General features: G+C 41.3%; 1 protein-coding gene across 4 annotated transcripts in view; it reads left to right on the top strand.

The window, feature by feature from the left end:
- Positions 1-143: 143 nt before the first annotated feature.
- The window catches only part of VCL (vinculin), a 62,535-nt gene continuing 43,510 nt past the window's right edge, over positions 144-19,168 (top strand). For 2 of the 4 annotated variants that reach the window (XM_035329737.1, XM_035329736.1), the window contains exon 1: positions 146-613. In XM_035329737.1, coding sequence (XP_035185628.1) covers positions 446-613 — 168 coding nt within the window. In that variant the 5' untranslated portion in view covers positions 146-445. Of the gene's footprint in view, positions 614-19,168 lie in introns of all 4 variants that reach the window. The other 2 variants (XM_035329733.1, XM_035329735.1) reach the window with 2 other exon arrangements.

Raw genomic sequence — 19,168 nt, 5'->3', positions numbered from 1 at the left:
GGGGGGGGGGCGCTGGAATGCTGACGGACGCGGCTCTGCGCCACTGGCGGCGGCGGCGGCGGCTCGGCCATTGGGCGAGGGAGGCCGAGGGGGCGGGGAGGCGCGCGGGGGCTAGGTTGTGGCGCCTGAAAAGCCGCCGCCTGGCTGCCGCCGGGTGCCAGTGCGGGGTGGGCGCCGCGAGGGGCAGGCAGGAGAGCGGTGGGTTCGAGTCCCGCCACCGCCAGCCCGAGCCGGGAGCCGCCGCTCCGCGCTGCCGCAGCCCGCCGGGGAGGGGCGGAGAGCTCGGGGTGGATTCGTGGTTTTTAAAATTTATTTTTTACTTTTTATTTCCTCCCCGTTTTCCTGCTTCCGCGGAGGCCGCGGCTTTCCCCGCGCGGTGCCAGCCCCCGGGGCCGGAGTTTCGCAGGAGTTTGTGCGGACTTGGGGCCGCCCCGCCGCCGCCGCCATGCCCGTGTTCCACACGCGCACCATCGAGAGCATCCTGGAGCCGGTGGCCCAGCAGATCTCCCACCTGGTCATCATGCACGAGGAGGGCGAGGTGGACGGCAAGGCCATCCCGGACCTCACCGCCCCCGTCTCGGCCGTGCAGGCCGCTGTCAGCAACCTGGTGCGGGTGAGTAGGGGCGCACGGCCCGGCCCGGCCCGGCCGCTCCCCTCACGCAGGTGCCCGTTGGCCGCCCGTTAACGGCCGCCGTGGGGCTCGGGCGGCCCGCCCAGAGCCGTGTCCGCCGCCGGGACGCGGTGAGGAAGCCTCCCAACAGCCCCATTTGTGCCCCCACCCCGGCGACGAAGCCCCTCAGAGCTTGGCTGCGTGCCCCCCGGGTATGAGGTCTCGGAGCGGCCCCAACTGTTGCCGCCCGGGTGTCCCGGGGGCTGCCGTGCGGGGTTGTGAGCGGTGCCTGGCGGGCACGGGCCGGGGGAGGCACGGAGCCTGCCGGCGGTCTCTGGGGGCCTCTGGTGCTGCCCTGGGCACGGGGAGGGCGAGCTGTAGCCGCTGCCGGCAGAGCCGCCGCCGAGGGTTGCCCTGCTCCGCTGGGGTTTCAGCTCGAATCGCTTGGTTTCGTGAGTGCAGCTGGATGGAGAGCGACTTTTCAAGGCACAAGTATTTGCAGTATAGGCTCTTCAGCCTGAGAAGTGCGAGTGACTAATGGTAGAAGTGTTTTCTATTAATACTTTTATGACCAGCTGCATCAGAAGTACAGCAAACTGTTGCAAAGCAGAAATGTCTTGATGTAGAAAGCACTGAAACACTGCACGCTGGTGTTTCCTTAGCAGTTGGTAACCTTGCGCTTCTGTTAGGTTCACTTGCAGGCACTCGGGATTCACTTTAAGACATCACACTGCTTGCTCAGTGTGATTCCTGTAATGTTCTTAACCTGTTCATGGCAGGCATTATCTCTTGCCAAAAAAATTTAATGTAAAATGAAATACTTAAAAACAGTTAAACTCATCACTCGTAACTGATAGATGCATTAAAGTACTGAGGTCGTGAGGCTTGTGGGTATAAGAAGCTGTCAAGATGACTAATGCAAGTGATGTGTTTATTAGATTTTAGCCTGCAGTACTTGCTGCTGCAATAATAACTCGTCACTTTGAGGTTCTGCAGTGTAACCGTGGCTTCTGCTTCCTGTGATTCCGTGACTTATTTCTATAGGATGTACTGTCAGGAATGCTTGTGCTTCTTGCTGGCTTGAGCTGGAACTCATGAGTTCTGATGAAGAGCGTTCTGCCTGCAGCAGTGAACTGATCTCGTAGGTATATTGGCTGTAAGGGTGTGAAGCTGGAGTGTATGAAATACTTTTCCTTGAAAGGAAGACTTCAGATTAAAGCTCTGCTTCTGAGCTTAGCCTGTATCACTGGGTTGTGTGATTTATTTATTTTTTTTATGCCCCACCCCAAGGAAACATAGTCTGGTGAAGCGGCCTTTATTAGAGGAATGCAGAAACAGAATTGGTTTCTTTCTGCAGCTTGCTAATGCCAGTTCTTTTTCTTATGTTGAGCCATTGTTTTGGAAGCCTCTGACTTGGTTTCCCTGTGTGCTAGCTTGATAGGAGGAAAGACTATGGTAATTCACAAAGAGCCAACAGAAGTGTAACTTGAGTAGGTACATAAAAGAAAAGATGTCCCGGTTTGTTAGAACACAGCTTTGACTACACAAAATAAAACACAGAGATAAAGTTATGTTTCTTATCCAGAGCTGTGCTTTTAGTGCATCATTCTTAAGGTAATATTTGAAACTGCAGTTTCATGTAAGCAGGGATATTTGTTCTGTCAAGTTTTCTAATTGCTGGTCTTCTAGTGGCTTCAGAAAAGAAATTGCTAGTGTAACCAAGACAGCAATGTGGCTGATAGTTCTCTACACTTCTTTCTCTGTCTGGGGTTCTCCATGTGCTGTAAGTATTGGAAAGCATACATGATGGTGAATACTGACCAGAAGAGAAATCACACTTTACCAGTGATAACTTGCTACATAGCAGCACCATTTACCAGCTTCTCAGCCTATAGTAAGGGCACCACAGTTTGGAAGGTGCAGTACTTAATCCATGTCATTATTGCATGTGTAATTAACTGGTAGCAGTGTTGGAAGAGCTGAGACTCTCTCTTGTGCCAGGCCCTACGAAGTGTGCTGTATTGGGAAATGGACTAAGAAGAGAGAAGATACCTCCTTCAAGGGAGGAGCCACATGCAGTTACTTTCTTTACAGTTAATTTTGTTAATATTCCTGAGATACAGGTAACACAATATGCTACATCCAGGGTGGAGCAGAATTTGATAGACATTCTGTAAGTTAAAGCTCTAGTTGATAAACTGCAAGGGAGTCTTTCTCAGGTATATCTTGACTACAGACCTCTATGGGAGAGCTTTTCCTTCAGTTTGCAATTGGGCATTCATTTCTGTATTTTCTGTCTGAAATTAATGTGCTATATTTCAAGGCTTATATGAAGCTACCTTCATGTTTTATCTAAGGTTTGCACACCTGGAGACACCTACCAACACCTACTGTAGGTATACTTCCCAGCTTCCTGTTGAAGCTAGTTGGAGTCTTTCTAGGCAAGAGAAAGTTTAAGTCATTGCTGAAATTAAACGTTCACCTAAGTTAATCTTTCACCATGCTAAACACCAAAGATTTGCTGTTCTGTACTTCTGTATTAGTTTCCAGTGTATGTGAATTGGATTCTACCACTTCTAGAGCATGCTGATAGGGGGTAACCTTTGTAGAACAGTCCAAATAGTTTAAGTCATTTGATGACATTGTTAACTATGAAATGAGGTGTGTGTTGCTCATGTGAAAGGTCCGCATGTAAAGATAAGCGGCAGAAGTTTACTAAATAACCTTTGAATGGATCCAAGAATGAGAGGAGAAGATTAACACCACAAGATGAATAATGTACTAAATGAGTTTTTTAAGCTGAAGATCTTAATGTTTTTATTGGCTGGTATTTGGAATGGCTGCGTGCTGCTTATGGAAGGCCTGGGGCTTGGCTTCATGTTTCTTGTACCTGAAGATGTAACACAAAAATGATGGGACTGGTTAGAAAAACATTAGTCAACAGGCAGGGAGTAACTTGGGGCTTGCCAAATATTCTATTGCTGTAGTGGGAAGTTAAATGGAATTCAGAGTTCTGAGTGTTCAAACTTCGCTTGGAAGGAGAGGAACCTTGTGGTGGCTTAGTTTTCTAACTCTTTAAAAGCATTCATCAAATATCTACCTTTTAAGGAGGGGTTTCTATCAAAGATGACTAATGATAACGCAGAACATGTAAACCTATCACACACTACATAATGTAACTTCAGCACTCAATAGGTAGGAAAAAAAACAACTACTTTCCAGTAGTGACTTTACTAACATTTATGTTCAAAGTGATGTTATACTACTGCCAAACAGAGTAACCAAATTCTGCCCTGCCTTTTTAAGCTCTATTCACTTAGTGCCTTGGATGGATTCTGGCTTTCTGTCATTACAAGCATAGACTACGCTTGTCACTTCACACTGGTGTTGTGAATTGAACTGCTTCAGAGCAGAGTCCTTGTGCCTGTGCCTAACATCAGTTCCATAGGTGAAGCAGCTGAGTTTGACAGATAGGGAAGTAACTCTGCATGAGAACTAAGGTAATAGAGGGAACCTGTAAGGAGACTGAAGTATGCACAATTTAAACACTGGAGTGGTGTCAGCGACTTGAGATGTTGCTTTTCAGAGGCTAGGTTGTTGAACCAGGTCAGTGTTCTGGAAGAGTTGACCAGCTTTGTTTGAGACTATTACCATGTTTCTGTCCTTCATCTCAGCTAAGCTTGATCTATTTGAAGCAGGTGACTACTGGTGGGAAATGCTCATAAAAGATTTGTCAGGTGTTTGTGGTCACAATGAAGTGGTTGAGATTGTGCAGAACAGATAGACAGGTCAGCATTTCCTCTAACTGATGCTGCTGCTTCTGCCTTTCCATCCTTGGTGCTATCTGTGCTGCCCTCGTGTATTTGAATCTACATGTTTCATAAGTGTTTGCATGTGTCCAGTTTCTATTAGATTAACTTTTATAGGGGAAAAATTGCTTTGCTCGCTCATGTAGTTAATTACAACATTTCTCAGAAATGTGCTTTGGTAGATGCTGTGATGTATACATTTGTTCATCTACTGAGATTTGGAGGATTGTGAAACAATATAGACATCTTTCTGCATCAAAAACAGCAAATAGGCAAAGCTAATCAAGAGTAAGGGTCTCCATAGATAATGAATATCTCGTCTTACAGTCACGGTTTATCAGATGTTACCTCCTAGTCCTGCTGTCCAGGCACTAATATAACATTAATGGGTATGATCAAGATCAAGCTTAACTGGAGGTTGTACTAGATGAGAGCAACAGTGTAGCATTGGGTCAGGCAGTCATTCATGTCAGGTTCATGTCACTTGCTAAAGTTCTGAGGTCAGTCTCTTCAAACTATCATCAGCTGAAGCCCACCTCATCCATGCACAACCAGAACCACACAGAGGACTCATGAAACAGGTGAAGTACTTAGGCAGTGGCATAAAGTTTTAAAAACAAAGAAGTGGGGGAGAATGGCATTTAGTGTATGTGTAGCAGCTGTCCTACCTCATCCTAGTGAATGAAGTGATCACCTCAAGCAATTGTTATGTTCTAGGTGCACATCCATGAGCCTCTCAAGTGTGACAAGTTGCTGAGTCTTGCAGGGCTGGGCAGCAAGAGCTGTTGCGTTTTCCTTGGACAGGCTGTGAATTGCCTGCAGGTACCTGCAGCCCACCAGACTGGAAATCACTCATGAATTTGGTGAAAGACGCAGCCTGCCTTGAAACCCTTGTCACAGTTGCAGCAGTAAGTCAAATGCATGGCTAAACACTGTTAATAAGGAGAAATACTCGGTTGTGGAGAGCGGAGTGGAAAAACAGCCTTCTCATCTCTAAATGTTTTCTTCTGGCATAGCTGGCATACCTGCATCTCAGGGTACACAAGACAGGAGTGAGCTCTTGGGGACAACTTTGTGGTTTAGAGGAGAAAATAGCTTGCACTATTTCTATTAAGAGCCTTGTGGAGGAGGATGGAGAAGAAAAACAGTGAGCTTTTTCTGTATAGAGTTTTCTGCACAGCACAAAAGAAGGCTCTCAAGTCAAGAGTCTGCAGGAACTTGCAGAGTCATTTTTCTTGGTGTTTGTAACTCATCAAGGGAGATGCATAGATAAACTCCTGCTTCAGCCACCTCCTCCCAGTTTCATTGTGTTCTTATTGCATTGTATCTTCATGCTGAAAGACATAGCTTGTTCTAGTAACTCATCTGAACTACGCTGTGTTCAAACTTACTGCCAAATGGCAAGTGAATAACAGTACCAGAAGAGCCCTGAAGATCTTCTGAAAGAACAGACCTCTTCGCTGTAGGCTTTTATGCCTTATGTATAGTGGGAATGTGAACAGTTTTAGGCAAGAGTTTTTTTTTTTTTAAACAATTGCTTTTGAAGAACACTTTATTTTGGTGTGCCTGCAGTTTCTTTAGGTTTCTTTTACCATATTGTGGGAAAAGTGGCCATATGTTCTGAGAGCTGATAACCCCAGTGTGCGTGGGGGTGGGGGAAAGGGTGATTAATGAAAAATTAGGAAGAAAACAACTCTGTAATCACAAAAACACATCATAACTTCTTTCTTGCTTTTATCTGTTAGGGATCATCTTTACATAAGTAATAAATCAGCTTCTGATTTGAGTGGAATAACGTTTGTTCTGTTGTTATATCTGAAAACTTAATTTATACCAGTGTCTTCCATTAGCTCTAAAAGGAATCTCCTGTTCTCTGTTCCTTTAAATGTGTGTGGAGATGGTGAAGGCCTCCATTAGTAAGTACAAGCAGCTTGCTCTTGGGCATAAAAACTGAGAGTATTATTCAGTAGTGGATAGTTTTACAGTGGTTTGTTGGGCTAAAAAGTTCCATATGCCAGCAAAATGGTGTATACCAGTCCGGCTCTGGGAAACTCAATATTTGCTTTCTGTTGTATAAGTGTATCCTTCCACAGGGAGGACTTCTTAAATCCATAGTGAGGGCCAAGGCTGAGAGGCTTCTTGCTCCCAGTTTCTTGCAACTTAGTGTGTCATGTAGTTCTACTTTGTGCTTTGAAGCTAGAGGATATTCTTTTTCCTTGCAGGGGTATCGGACTGCAGACATGAATTCCTTTAGGGAGCTTTAGCAAAGGAATGAACCACATACAATATAATTCAGTATGTCTTACAGTTGGAGATGTATAGCTTGATGATATCAGCAGGGTAACTTCCAGGTGTCTTTCTCCTTGCCACTATAGTTGTAATTGAGATTGATGAAGTGAATCTTTAAGGGGGCTGGGTGGGAGGTGGGAGGATAAGCAATGGGTTTAAAGAAGTGTTGAGCAAATGTGCGATGCTAATGCTAGCTACAGGAAATTGTTGAAAATGCAAGGTATGTTGGTTGGGTTCCACATCTGCTTGAGTTCTTATACACAAGCCAAATGAAACGATTGGCAAATACTTCTCCAAAAGACAGAATGGTCTGATTTGACACTGTCTTGATTACTGCTTAATTATGTCAGTGGCCTCACAGAATTAAGACTTTTTTTTAATCCCCACTTCAGCTTGTATGCGTTGTTCTGAAGTTCTTCTTTCTAACTGCATTTTTATTGGGTCTTTCTGGCTTTGTGTCTTTTCACTTCTGATATGAAGACAAAGTTAGCAATATCTATTTTCTTCTGCTGCCAATTCTCCCTCTATAAAGCGAGTCTGACTGCCAAATTAGATGGTAGGAAACTCTCTACATAATGATGGTTTTCTTCCTGTAGTGATAAATTCTATTCCATCATTTGCTCAGTCAAGTGCTGAGAAGCAATTCTTTATGACACAGACCCTACCTCAGTAGCCATGGTTTTTAAACCTAGCGAATGTTAACACTCCTGGCATTAATCTTTGAACATAACAATAGGAATTTGTATTAGACATGGGCATTATCAAATTTGGATATTAAAATATCTTTGTAACCATGTACAATTCATTTAGTGCATGGATGCAGAGTAGTTAATGTTTCACTGCATAATTTCTTCCTCAATTTTTGACATTAGGCAAGAGAACTAAAATATAGCATGTTCTATAACTAGAGTCTAAAGTAATAATTTGTGTACGTGCATGGAGATGTAGCACACATGGGTGGCTGTTGCAGGTATCTGCATTTCAGAAGACATTTCAGGCATGTGAGATGACTAGCTGCAGAGAGAAATGAGATAAAATAAGGGCTGGATCTTATTTTCAGTTACAAATGCTTCACTAATAAGGATCTGTGGATCTCTGCAAAACATGAGCTTAGCGTTCTAGCATCTCAAAACTGAATATTTAAAACACTGTGTATAGTGTTTGGAAATAGGTCTGGTTTGCGTCTTTAAGTCAAAACTATACTGAATCTTTAAGGATGAGAGGAGATTGCATAGAGAATCAGTAGAGGGTAAACCTTCCCTTCATTTGTTTTGCCTAATTATTCAAATCTTATGAGGAATGACTTGCATTGGCCCTGTCCTGAGACAAGAACCAAAGTTTTCTATGAAAACATTTTGAATTAATTTTGAAAGAAAATCTTACTCTGAAGTAATAAATATTCTGATCCTCCAGAATAGTTACTTTAATTGGGTAATGACCAATGGATAACTAATGAAAGGGGAAAAAAGAGGGAGAGAAAACCAACCAGAATACGTCTCCAAGCCTTGCCATGATCACTGAAACTGTCAGCTTGTATTGACTACTTGATGACTACAGTTTGGATAGCTTGTCTTCTCCCTGTGAGAACATGTGTTGGAGCGGCTTCCCAGTAGCCTGAACTCCCTAGCTATGGTAGGAAGGTGATGATTCATGTCAGGGTTATCCAATGAAGAGCAGAAGACAGAAACAAACTGTTCCTGTAGAACACTTGTATGCCTTGCTGCTCTTGGCTTAGAATCCTTATTAAGACACCGTGAGTAATAAAATTGCATTTTATCTTCCATCAATGGTTATGCTCACAGAACAGTGAATGTGACCTGATCTCTGTGCTGAAGGTAGATTTGCCTGTCTCCAGACTTAGAGAGCTTCAGGGACCTGAGAATGCTGAAGGCAAGTCTTATTAGTAAAGGCTTAATTGAAGAAGGCATCAAGTACCTCAGCCTTCTGTTCTATCATCAGGCCCCCCACCCATTCAGAAGTGGGCCCACATTTTTTATGGTCTACATTTTGCTGCTGGTACACAAACATTTGTTGTTGTTGCCTTTCATGTCCCTCACCAGTTTTAACTCCAGATGGACTTTGGGGTTGACCACATGCCTGCATACTCAGTGCCTCTGTTTCTTGCCTGAGTCACCTCTCCAGTTTTCTGCCTCTTGTATGCTTCCTTTTTAAGTCAGAGTTATGTCAGGAGTAGTCTGTTCCTTCATGCAGGCCTCCTGTTATCTTTGCTTGGGGTGATACATTGTGGAGCTTGAAGGAGGTGATCCTTGAAAACAGTCAGCTTTCCAGAACTCCTCTTCTTGCGAAGAATGTGGGATTTCTTCAAGCATATCTTGAAGGACAAAGTCTCTTCTCTGGAAGGTGAGGGCCTTATTTATCTTGTTCCTGCCTTCCGGGATCCTGAATTCCACCATCTCACGGTCACTGGACATTCCCTAACCAATTCTTCCTGGTTTGTAAGCTCAAGGGTCAGTGAAGTGCCTCTTTGAAGCTTAGAATATCTGACAGGAAAACTATAGGAACTCTTCTTTGTAAGCACTTGCGTTATACTGGTTATATGATGGCGTAAGAAGGCTTATTCAAGCAAGTGACATGCTTCACCTTGGTCCTCAGATGCACACAATGCATAAATGAAGTGATGAATTGCAGTTGAGGAAAGTACATGCTGCTCTGGCTAATTTTACAATTTTATGCTCAGACTTCTGTATGCAGTGTAAGATCATAGAATCATTCAGTTTGGAAAAGACCTCTGAGATTGAGTCCAGCCTTTAACCTAGAACTGAATGCCACCATTAAACCATGCTGTGAAGTCTACACATTTCTTGAAGACCTCCAGGGATGGTGACTCAACCAGTTCCCTGGGCAGCCTATTCGAATGCTGCACAACCCTTTCAGTGAATAAATTTCTCCTAATATCTGGCCTAAACCTCCCTGGCACGACTTGAGGCCACTTCCCCTTGTCTTACCACTTGGTGCTTGGGAGAAGAGCCTGATTGCCACCTCGCTACAAAGTCCTTTAAGGTAATTGTAAAGTATAAAGATGTTTGTGTATTCAGCAGCCAATCTATTGTCATTGCTCTCTAAGTCATGTTTAGACAATTTAAAGTAAGTCTTGTATGGTAATTCCAAAACAGTTTAAGTTCTTTAACTGTCCCAAAAGATGCACATCATTAATTCAAGGCAGCCTTGGTTTGGGTTAGCAGTAGGCAAAGACCAGAAAGCTGCCTTATGTGAAGATTGCAAGTTAAACATTTGTAGTTCATAAGGGTATTCAGGAGTACTTGATATTCTTGTGGTGGTGTTTATCTGGCAGTTGACTTGTTTATTTGAATAGATGATAGAGGATAGACTTGCTTTTTGACATTTGATGAATACACTGATGATGCTGGGTGTTTGTATGAATAACTAAGATGGGCATATCCCTCCTTAAATGCTGAAGAGTGCATAAAAAAGGCAATGGAAAGGAATTTCTTGAATAGGTGAAGTCCCATAAGTGCTAAAGTAACAGTGAGTGACTTCTGTAACCGCACATAGTTTGGGATGGCTTTGGCCTGTAGTGGATAAACTATGGGTGTTGCCTTACTTAAGTCAGTGTGATGACAAAGAGTAATGAATGTTTTTGTATGTTGAACAATGTTTGGTATGTTTTTGTTTTTTGATGAAACTTAAAAAAAAAAAGGTTGTTCTATAATGAAAGGAGCAGGTGTGATGACATGGGAAGGTTATTAAAGGCCAAACCAGAAAGTCTGTATGAACTTGCCCGATTGTAATCTTACAGCCACTTCCTGGACATCAGCTCCTCTGCAGGCTCCTTCTGTCAAGCAGGGAAGCTATCAGAAGCTGTGATCTGGAACGTGAGTTTCTCCAGCAGCCTTTCTTCCTCTTCTGTCTTCAAACCTTTTCCTGCTTCTGGAAGAGGCTGCTTATTGCAACTCTTTGGGGGGGGAAACATTAATAAAACGTTTTTATGCAGGCCATGTTTTGTTTGCATTAATAACTTCCTTGGAAGGAGCAGAAACTGCGACTTGAACAAGATGGACTGTCAGTACGTGTGAGTGCCACATAACCTGTTAGTTTTGACAAGAGTTCTGGAGTGATCCTGGTTCCTGGTGACAACAAATTTGGTTAGGTTTTGAACAACTGGACTTGTCATTTAGGAGTAAAATATTTGCCTGTGCATAGGTAATGAATGGTTAAAATGGTTAATATCAAAATGAGATACAGCAATGTGGAATTGAATGAAATGATTAGTGCTCAGACAAGCTGGTACTTCCAATGTCTGTATTTAAACTCCATGGATACTAAACATACTTAAAGTTTTTAATATTGAAATATGTACTGAATGATGACTAAGGGTTATCAGTATAAAAATGCTGCTTCAGGCATCCAGTTGGAAGTTGCTGGGGAGCTTACTTGCTAGTGCTGTTCTTAATGGTGTGTTTGCTTTTAAAACTTGAAGGAAGTAACAAATTAAGTTTTGTTTAGGACTAATTGTTAAGTTTCCAGTTTCAGTCTTTGAATGTGCATGGATAGGTTTAAACCAAAGTCAGTTAAGTCTGCAAAAGCTATTTTAAATAGGTCACAAAAAAAACACACTAAATACTCAAGTTATGCTCAAGTAAATAAATGTTCATAAATTGTTGCACAACTTACAAGGTTCTAGGTGAGAGGAGAAGTTAGTAAACTGACTAGTATTTGTTGCACTATGCTGAACATCACTTTGACAAGCCTAGCTGTCTTTGCAGCTTTTACAGCATAATACTTTTGCTTAGTAACTGGGAGATTAAACAGATCAGTTTCTCCCAAACTCGGGCAGCACAGTAGTGAAAAGGTCAGTTTTTATTTAGTGTGCCCTGATACAGTGACAAAAAAATGGACCGTGAAGGACCAGCAATTGCCAAACCATTGACTTGACTGTAGCAGCTGAAAATGTGCTGCGTGATTCTTTGCTATTTTTTAAAAAAGTTGCCTTTTTCAGAACATCAAGGAGTGGAAGGTCAATAAATTTTAGTTTGGTATGAGATTCCCTTTGGTCTTTCTCTGGAAAAAAATGGTAACTTGATGAAGCATAGCACTACTTTTACTTTTGTGAAGTTAATGCTGGAGAGAATGTGCATTCCGCAACTCCCTGGGCAGGCTGTTCTGGCACTTGGGCTGTCAGCCCAGCCCACCCCACATGCAGCAGGAAGAAATATATTTTTTCTGTTGATCCCATTTCCTTCCTCTCAGCTTGACAGATTATTGTAACTCCAAACTCTAGAATATATTTTTTTCTCCCAATTGCAAGCCAACTTCTGGCATATCAATTTTCCCATTGTAGTTTTTGGTGGGGGCAGGTAGCATCTGACCTCTTCTCCAATTACTCAGGGTAGTGAAATGCTAAGGAAACTTCATAACTTTGAAGCAGTAACTGGTTTGAAGAGCTGTTTCTTATTCTCTTCTGTGACAGATCTCTACATCATTGCTCTCTGCAAGAAGAAAAGGTGCCAAACTCTCTCCTGCATGTGGCTTTGGCTTCAAATATTTTGGTGGTGCTGATTAACTGTGTTGTATGTAGCATGACATTGGTAGGATATAAGGGGTTTTCTAAACTCAAAGGATGTAGGTTTTGATTTCATAGCTGAGCAGTTGCTTTCCTCAGACAGGTTTTCTTCTTGGCTTGCTAGCTGCCCCAGAAATATGTAGTTGTTGTTTCACACTAGTATAGTGGTTTCTAAGAAGAGTGATGCTCTGCTCTTCTGTGGCTTTTAAATTCAGAACTTCCTCAAAAAAAAAGATGAAGTGTTTTTGTTCGGGGTGTGTGTGAGTAAGCTTCTAAAAAAGTTAGAATTGCCACCTATAGCTAAACATGGTAGCAATTAGATAATATGAAATGGTAAAGGTGTTTTAGTTTTCTTCCATTGTTTAAGTACTTGATTGTGAGCTTTGAGTTTCTTGCTGATGCTAATTTTCTTGTTTGATCTCACCCAGAACTGTTGTCAGATCAGACACTTCATCTGATTTTATTAAAAATACGCATGCAGTTGGCAGAAGTCTGATAGAGGACGCTTTGTTTGCAAGTTCTTTGTCGTGATTCCCACATCAGTGTGTAGAATATGACTCACTTAATTGTGGAGCAGGTATAAGTGGCCTTGAGCACTGGGGGTGAAATCAACCTGGAAAATAATTATGTAATACCATGTTTCTGACACAGGTAAGGTTTTAAGGGTGCTGTAAATGAGCTCTGTCCCTTGGAAAACAGCCCACCATTTATAGTCCTTGTTCTATTTAATGTACCTAGATATTATTGTGGCTAATCAAAGCATCACATTAAACATTTGAGTAACGATTTATGCCATTAACTTTACACTTGAATCAACTGTTACACAAGAAAAATGAGTCCCTTCGAAAAACGAATCGCCTAATATCACTGCAGAAGATGAATAATCAGTGTAAAATGCTATGTTAGTGTATCTTTTGCTGGTGAAGAAACATTTACTGTGGCAGGACTTATCCCAGATTGGTTGAAGAAACAGGCACTTCTCACATATATGTATTAAAATAGGGAAATACTTTTCTGAAATATTAAAAGGACCCAGTGAAAAATGTTTCCTTTTGCACTTTTAGGCAAAAATTGTAGATTTCTATCTAGTTCATGCCTTTGCAGGTGGACCTGAGTAAACAAGTGAAAGCTGCATCTCTTACATGTTCCTTCCCTACTTCAGGACATTGTTTAGCACTAAACCCAGTTAGTTTTAGTAACCTGTAAAGATCATGGAAATAAATACTGGAAATAAAGATGCAGATAAATGAGTGATCATCTATGATGGGCATGTAAGAACAAGTTCTTGGAACAGATCCATGAGTGCTGGGGAGGGAATCGTAAATTTCCAAAGTGGTTGGAATGAAAGGTGGCTTTATGACAGTAGCTGTGTCAATGGTGATGTTTAGAGTAAGTTGAAATGCAATGTCATGTTAATAGTGGGATGGTGAGTGTTGTTCTATTTGGCTATCTTGCTGCTGATAAGCATCACTGCTGTCAGAGGCTGGAAGTGAATCTGTATTCTCATTTTGTTGTGGCTTCAAGTCAGAAGAAGGATGCTCTTCCTTGTCTGCTATCAGAAGAGTTGTTCAAAACTGCTTTTTCCTTTCTTGTGCTTCAAAATGTTACCTTCTTGTAGTGAGCTGCTGCTGTGTTGAACTCTAAGAAAAAAGGAAGTCTTACTCTGTAACCACTGATGCTCATGGAGGGAGTTCAGAAGGGAAGCAGTGCTGACCAAGTTTATATGTAACAAACAAGATATTAAAATTCAGTCTGATAGCTAAACCTACACTTTTGGTTTTGACACATGAAAATTCTTCATGTAGCTAGCAATACCTGGGAAATTATGTCTTCAAAAATTATTGAAAGTAACAAGCGGATCTTAAATGTAACTGAATATCAAAATGAAATTAAGGCATTTATAGTAGACATGTGCCTTCCACTTTATGTAGTGGGAGGTCTTAAACTGGTGAACCTTCTCTGCTTCTAAAATTTATTATTCACTAAGTAACAGTGTGTTCATCTGCCTCTTTTGTGTCCTTGAATGTTTTCTGTGCCAACACAAATAAGTGAAATACCAATGTAATGATTTTTATGAAGACCACGTCAAACTCTGCATCCTGATGTAGGAAAAGCAAGTAAGTCTATTACTACCTACGTGAAGCTATAGTTTAGGTTGTTTTAGAGGCTGTCTAAGTCCAGTTTTGTTTGTCATATATCAGAGAGAGAGGAGTGAGTGACCTGTGAGTACGTGGAATAAAAATTTTCATGCCCTTGAAATGATCTATGAACTTCCTGTGGTAAAGCTTTTTGGCTTGGTTGGTGTCTATACAATCAAAGAGAAGTATCAAGAAACTTATTAAGATAGAACACTTGGTTTAGTGTTTAGACTAAAAGGAAGGACAGGATGTATCTCAGTTACTTGTGGGGAAAATTGTGTAGCTGCATGTTGGATAGAGTTTTGGTAGGTACTAGAAGATGCAGGGTTACGTACAGCTCTGTTGTGCATAGTGTTTGCTGTTCAGACAGGCATCTGAACGAGGAGAGAACTTAGCTCTGTGGTATCGTCTGCTATCGTTTAAGACAGTACTAATCTGTACTTCTGCAGCAGGATTTGTAAGAGGTGCTCAGAGACTTCGTGATGATTCACAGGTCTGGGTGTGCAGGAATGAACTGCAAGTGTTTTCGAAGTCTGTGCTGTATGGTATGAGGAACCTTCCATGGGCTTCCTTGTAAGGTAAAAGTAGTGAATTCAGCTGTGAATTTCATTTCCAGAAGATGATTACTGTATCTTATTTCTCCAGCTGAGTTTTGTGTGTGCTTGAAGGTCAGAGCTCACTTATGTTACTAGAATGAAGTGGAGTTACAGCATGTCTTAAAGCAGTTTTTAACTCAGGAATTTGAATAGTTTGGTAAAGTCTCACATGTTCTGTGCCTTTGTTTCCTTTCTGTCAAGTTCATGTATTTTAGAATTAACCAAAGCAGACACTAACAGTATGAATAAGTATCTTTGGTACCCAAATGATGTTACTTCCAGTTTTCCATATGGCTTTTGTTCTATAGTTATGTATTTTACTTGGACAGCAGGATTTCCTTTGACTCGAGCCAACTGAATTTGTCTTAATCTCCAGTATAGACAGGTAGGTCAGCTTGCTGTTTTAGGGACCAGATGGCTGGAGTGTTCTAATTTACTCGACTTATTGCCAGAGGACTTTGAAACTATGCCTTGCTATGCTTGGAATGCAGTCTCTTGGTTTTCTCATACTTACCCTGGAGCCAATATACAGCATCCATATTAACTGAGAGGCAAAGCAGCTAGGCTCTGATTTGGTCTATTTAGGTTTGTGCCTAGCTTGAAGGGAAAAAGAAGCGGTCCTGTTGACAGATGCACAGATACGTGCATTGTTAGGTTGGCTTAAACTAGAAGCAAAAAAGAGAATTCAGCTGTTCCTTTAAACTTAGATTTCAGCCTTTATGCCTTTATTTGTATTGTCCTATTCCACTACAGTTAAGTAGAAAAACTTACATAAAGCTGCTTAAATCAGTGCCTAAACTATCTAATTTAAGTGATGTATCAATCTAATAAGGTCTAAGTGAGATGAGTAGTGATGAAATTGGAAACCTACTTTATTCGGTACTTTCAAGGGAGCCTTTGAAGGAAAAACATACTGTGTAGTTTAGATACAATAAAGGTTAACTTTTCTTAGTTACAAATCACTTGTTTCAATCATGTGGGATGAGAAACATTAAATCTAGGAGCGACATGTAACCCTGTTTTTTTTATTAAACTTCTCAAGATTGCTCGTCTCTTCCATTCACTGTTTGCAAACAAACAGACCTTTATTGGATGTGGTTAATGTTATCTCATCCAAATTCTTGAATGACCTGTAAAACTGGGGGAGGACTGGGAAATGTAATGATGCACCCTGGAGCTGTTGGATTTAACAGCAAAGAACAAAGCTTTGCCATTTATTCCAGGATGCATGAAGTTCTGTTTTGCTAACTTATGTGGATGACAGTAGCTAGGGATCAGAGCCTGATTAAAAATAGTCACTTGAGCAGCTGTCTTGAAAAGGTCTGAGTGAAATAAAGTGAAATACCAACAACTGGATCTGCTTGATACTGTAAATAAAAACAGGATGTGGTTTGCAATGAAAATATTGGCTGACAGCAATGAAGGAAAACAGAGCTAAGTACCCTTTGCTTCTCTTTTTGCTGCTGGAGCCCCTTCCCCCTTCGCAAAGGTTTTTCCTATTAATTGGGCTCAAATGACTGGTTTCACAAAGGGAAAAGTGAACAATTGTGAAATAGTTATTGTACCCTTGCCACTTTGAGCCCAGTGAGACAAACTGTCTCTGGACTCAGTTCAAGATAAAGGATGTGCTTTGGCCTTCAGAGGGCTAACCTTGGGGGACGGGATGAACTCTGAAAGGTACAGAGTATGCAACTGGTTACCATTAGCTTCAGCTGTCGTCTTTCTTATACTGTCGTGTGTAAGGCCCCCCAGTCTGTAAGCTATATTCAGAGTGCTTTCACAAGGAGATTTAGTTATCTTTGTTCATGTTGTTGTTTTTGTTCTGGACTAAAACATAAAAATCTGTGCTAGCAAGAAGTAGGTATGAATATGGCGTAGCTTTCCTGCCTGATGGATTGTTCATAGTCTGGAAATCAAGGCCAGTTTTTACTTCACAGAAATATGATGAGAAAAAAGGACTGGCCAACTCTGCTTTGAAATTATTTAGGATACAATAGCTCATCTTAGCAGGATTCCAGACATAGACATGCGATGTAGAAACTGTCTTCCTGGTAGAGTTATAGCAAATACTTGAGTTCATTGTTTCAGGACAGACATCTAAAGAAATTGACAAGTTGTAGAGAACTTCATGAAGCTGTGCTGATTTGCAACAAATTCCTGATGTGAGATTAAATGCTCCCATTGATACTATACTTCCTAGAGGCTTGCTAAACATGGAAGAATACACAAATGAGCAACTGGATTTTAATGAGATGGCTTGTGATGAAGTTGCTTTTACAGCATACAGACCAGATGACTTAGTACTCTGAATTTGTCAAGTGAAATTATTACTGCAGCTTATTCCTCAAGAGAAACCTGGTGCTCTGCTACTGTTACAGCTGGAGCTGTAAGTGTTAACTGCATGTTGACACAGGAATATTCTTGGGCTCTGTGATAAAATGACAGATGTTTTGAATCAGCTTCTGTAACATTACAAATATTAATGTCTTAATCCTTTTTAACCAAGTTTAGCATAAAAGCTGCAAGAAGAGTTGTACTTGCAACATCTGGCAAATTCTTGGTAATGTCAATATAGGCATTTAGGAAAATACTTGCTTTTGTGTTCCCCCAACCCACAAAGACCAACAAACAAACTTTGGACTCTCCTGTTAAACATGTTTTTCATATCATACAAGCAATTTGTCCTTCAAACTCTTCCTACGAGTAGAACTAGGCACTACTGGATGTTTGTGGTGTCTTGTGTTGTGGTTCAAACCAACTCTTAAAGAATTACAGAAGCTTAAACTATTTCCCCTTCTTACTGAAAAACTATTCTTAGCTATGTGCAGCATGCTAAGAAAATGGGAAAGGGACCTTTTGGGGTCTTCCTGTCCTGTGTTTTCTTACAGCTGAAGCAAACATGACAAAAAGCTGTAAAACATGACCCAATTGGAAAGTCTTCCTCTTGCTTTTCCATGGAGAAAGTACTCCAGAGCAGGAAACTAGAAGCATACTGATCAACAAATCAATGACAGATAAGAGTAAGATCTATGAATAAAACGAAAATCCAAAAGCAGCAGGACATCTTCATGTCCTCGTAGTCCTTCTAGCTGCGCCCCTAGTCTAGCTGTGCTCCTAGAAGCCTTTCCAGTGGCCATGTGTGTCCCATTTTCTTTAAGTTTCTAGGCTTGTGAGCTTGACAGTCTCAGGTTACCTCTAGTTAAGTAACAGGGAAGTAGCTCATCCTTTTAGTTCAAGTGAAGCTCCTCTTATGAAGTCACTACTTCACACAGACTTCACACAGTATTGAGATGAATATGGATGCGTTGAAATTGTAACAGTCAAACTATATTCATAAATTTTGGTTGAGAACTTCCCTTGCTCTGTGCAGATAAAAACATCCAGAAAGTGTAGGTTTGGTTACTGTGCTAACCATTGCAAAGTTGCTTTGATGCAGTGGGTAATAACCAATTCATTATTATTTAAAAGCCATAATTTAAATTTTATGGAGAGTGCTGCTTCTCAGTTAGCTAAGGGAGGATTATTTTAGGTGGTAAGAACTTGAATCCTGTTTTTTCCTCACACTTATCCTGTTGAATAGGAATAGAAGCAGGTTCCCAAGGTAACTGTTCTTTATTAGCATGCAACTGTACAAACCTTCCAGTATGAAATAGGGAATGCATAGATATTACATCTTAAGAAGAAACCCCTGCTCCTTTAATTCTTTTGTCATTACACTTTGGAGAAGGTGGAGCTGAGTGATGAATCTCTATCTTACTGCATTGTGGTGCATGTAAAAACTACGTAGTTCATACAAAGTTGAGTCTGAAGAAACTGGATCTCACTGAAACAAGAAGTAAAAAATCTTCCTAGCCACACAGCTAAAAAGGAAAACACAAGACTTTCTGGGATTGTGTATTTTTAGCCTTGAATGTGGCTTTAGGTTTTCAGAACTTGCCTGTTAAATCCTATGTGGTATGCTGTCTCCATACCTTGGTTAAAAATCCAAAGAACTTCTGGGAAGGTTAATAGTTCCATAAATATGGAATGGTTTCAATTGAACCACAGGGTTTTATGTTTAAACAGATTAAGTATGAGCAGTGTTGGTACTTAAATTACTTTTCATGATATTTCCTAGGAAGATGGGTGACCTTTTAAATTGAGACCTTGTGGGAACTGCCCAAAATCTCACGTCTTGTCTGTGT

The sequence above is a fragment of the Oxyura jamaicensis genome, chromosome 6 (genome assembly GCF_011077185.1).
Source record: "Oxyura jamaicensis isolate SHBP4307 breed ruddy duck chromosome 6, BPBGC_Ojam_1.0, whole genome shotgun sequence".
NCBI classification, from domain to species: domain Eukaryota; kingdom Metazoa; phylum Chordata; class Aves; order Anseriformes; family Anatidae; genus Oxyura; species Oxyura jamaicensis.
This window is presented reverse-complemented; position numbering and strand designations above follow the sequence as displayed.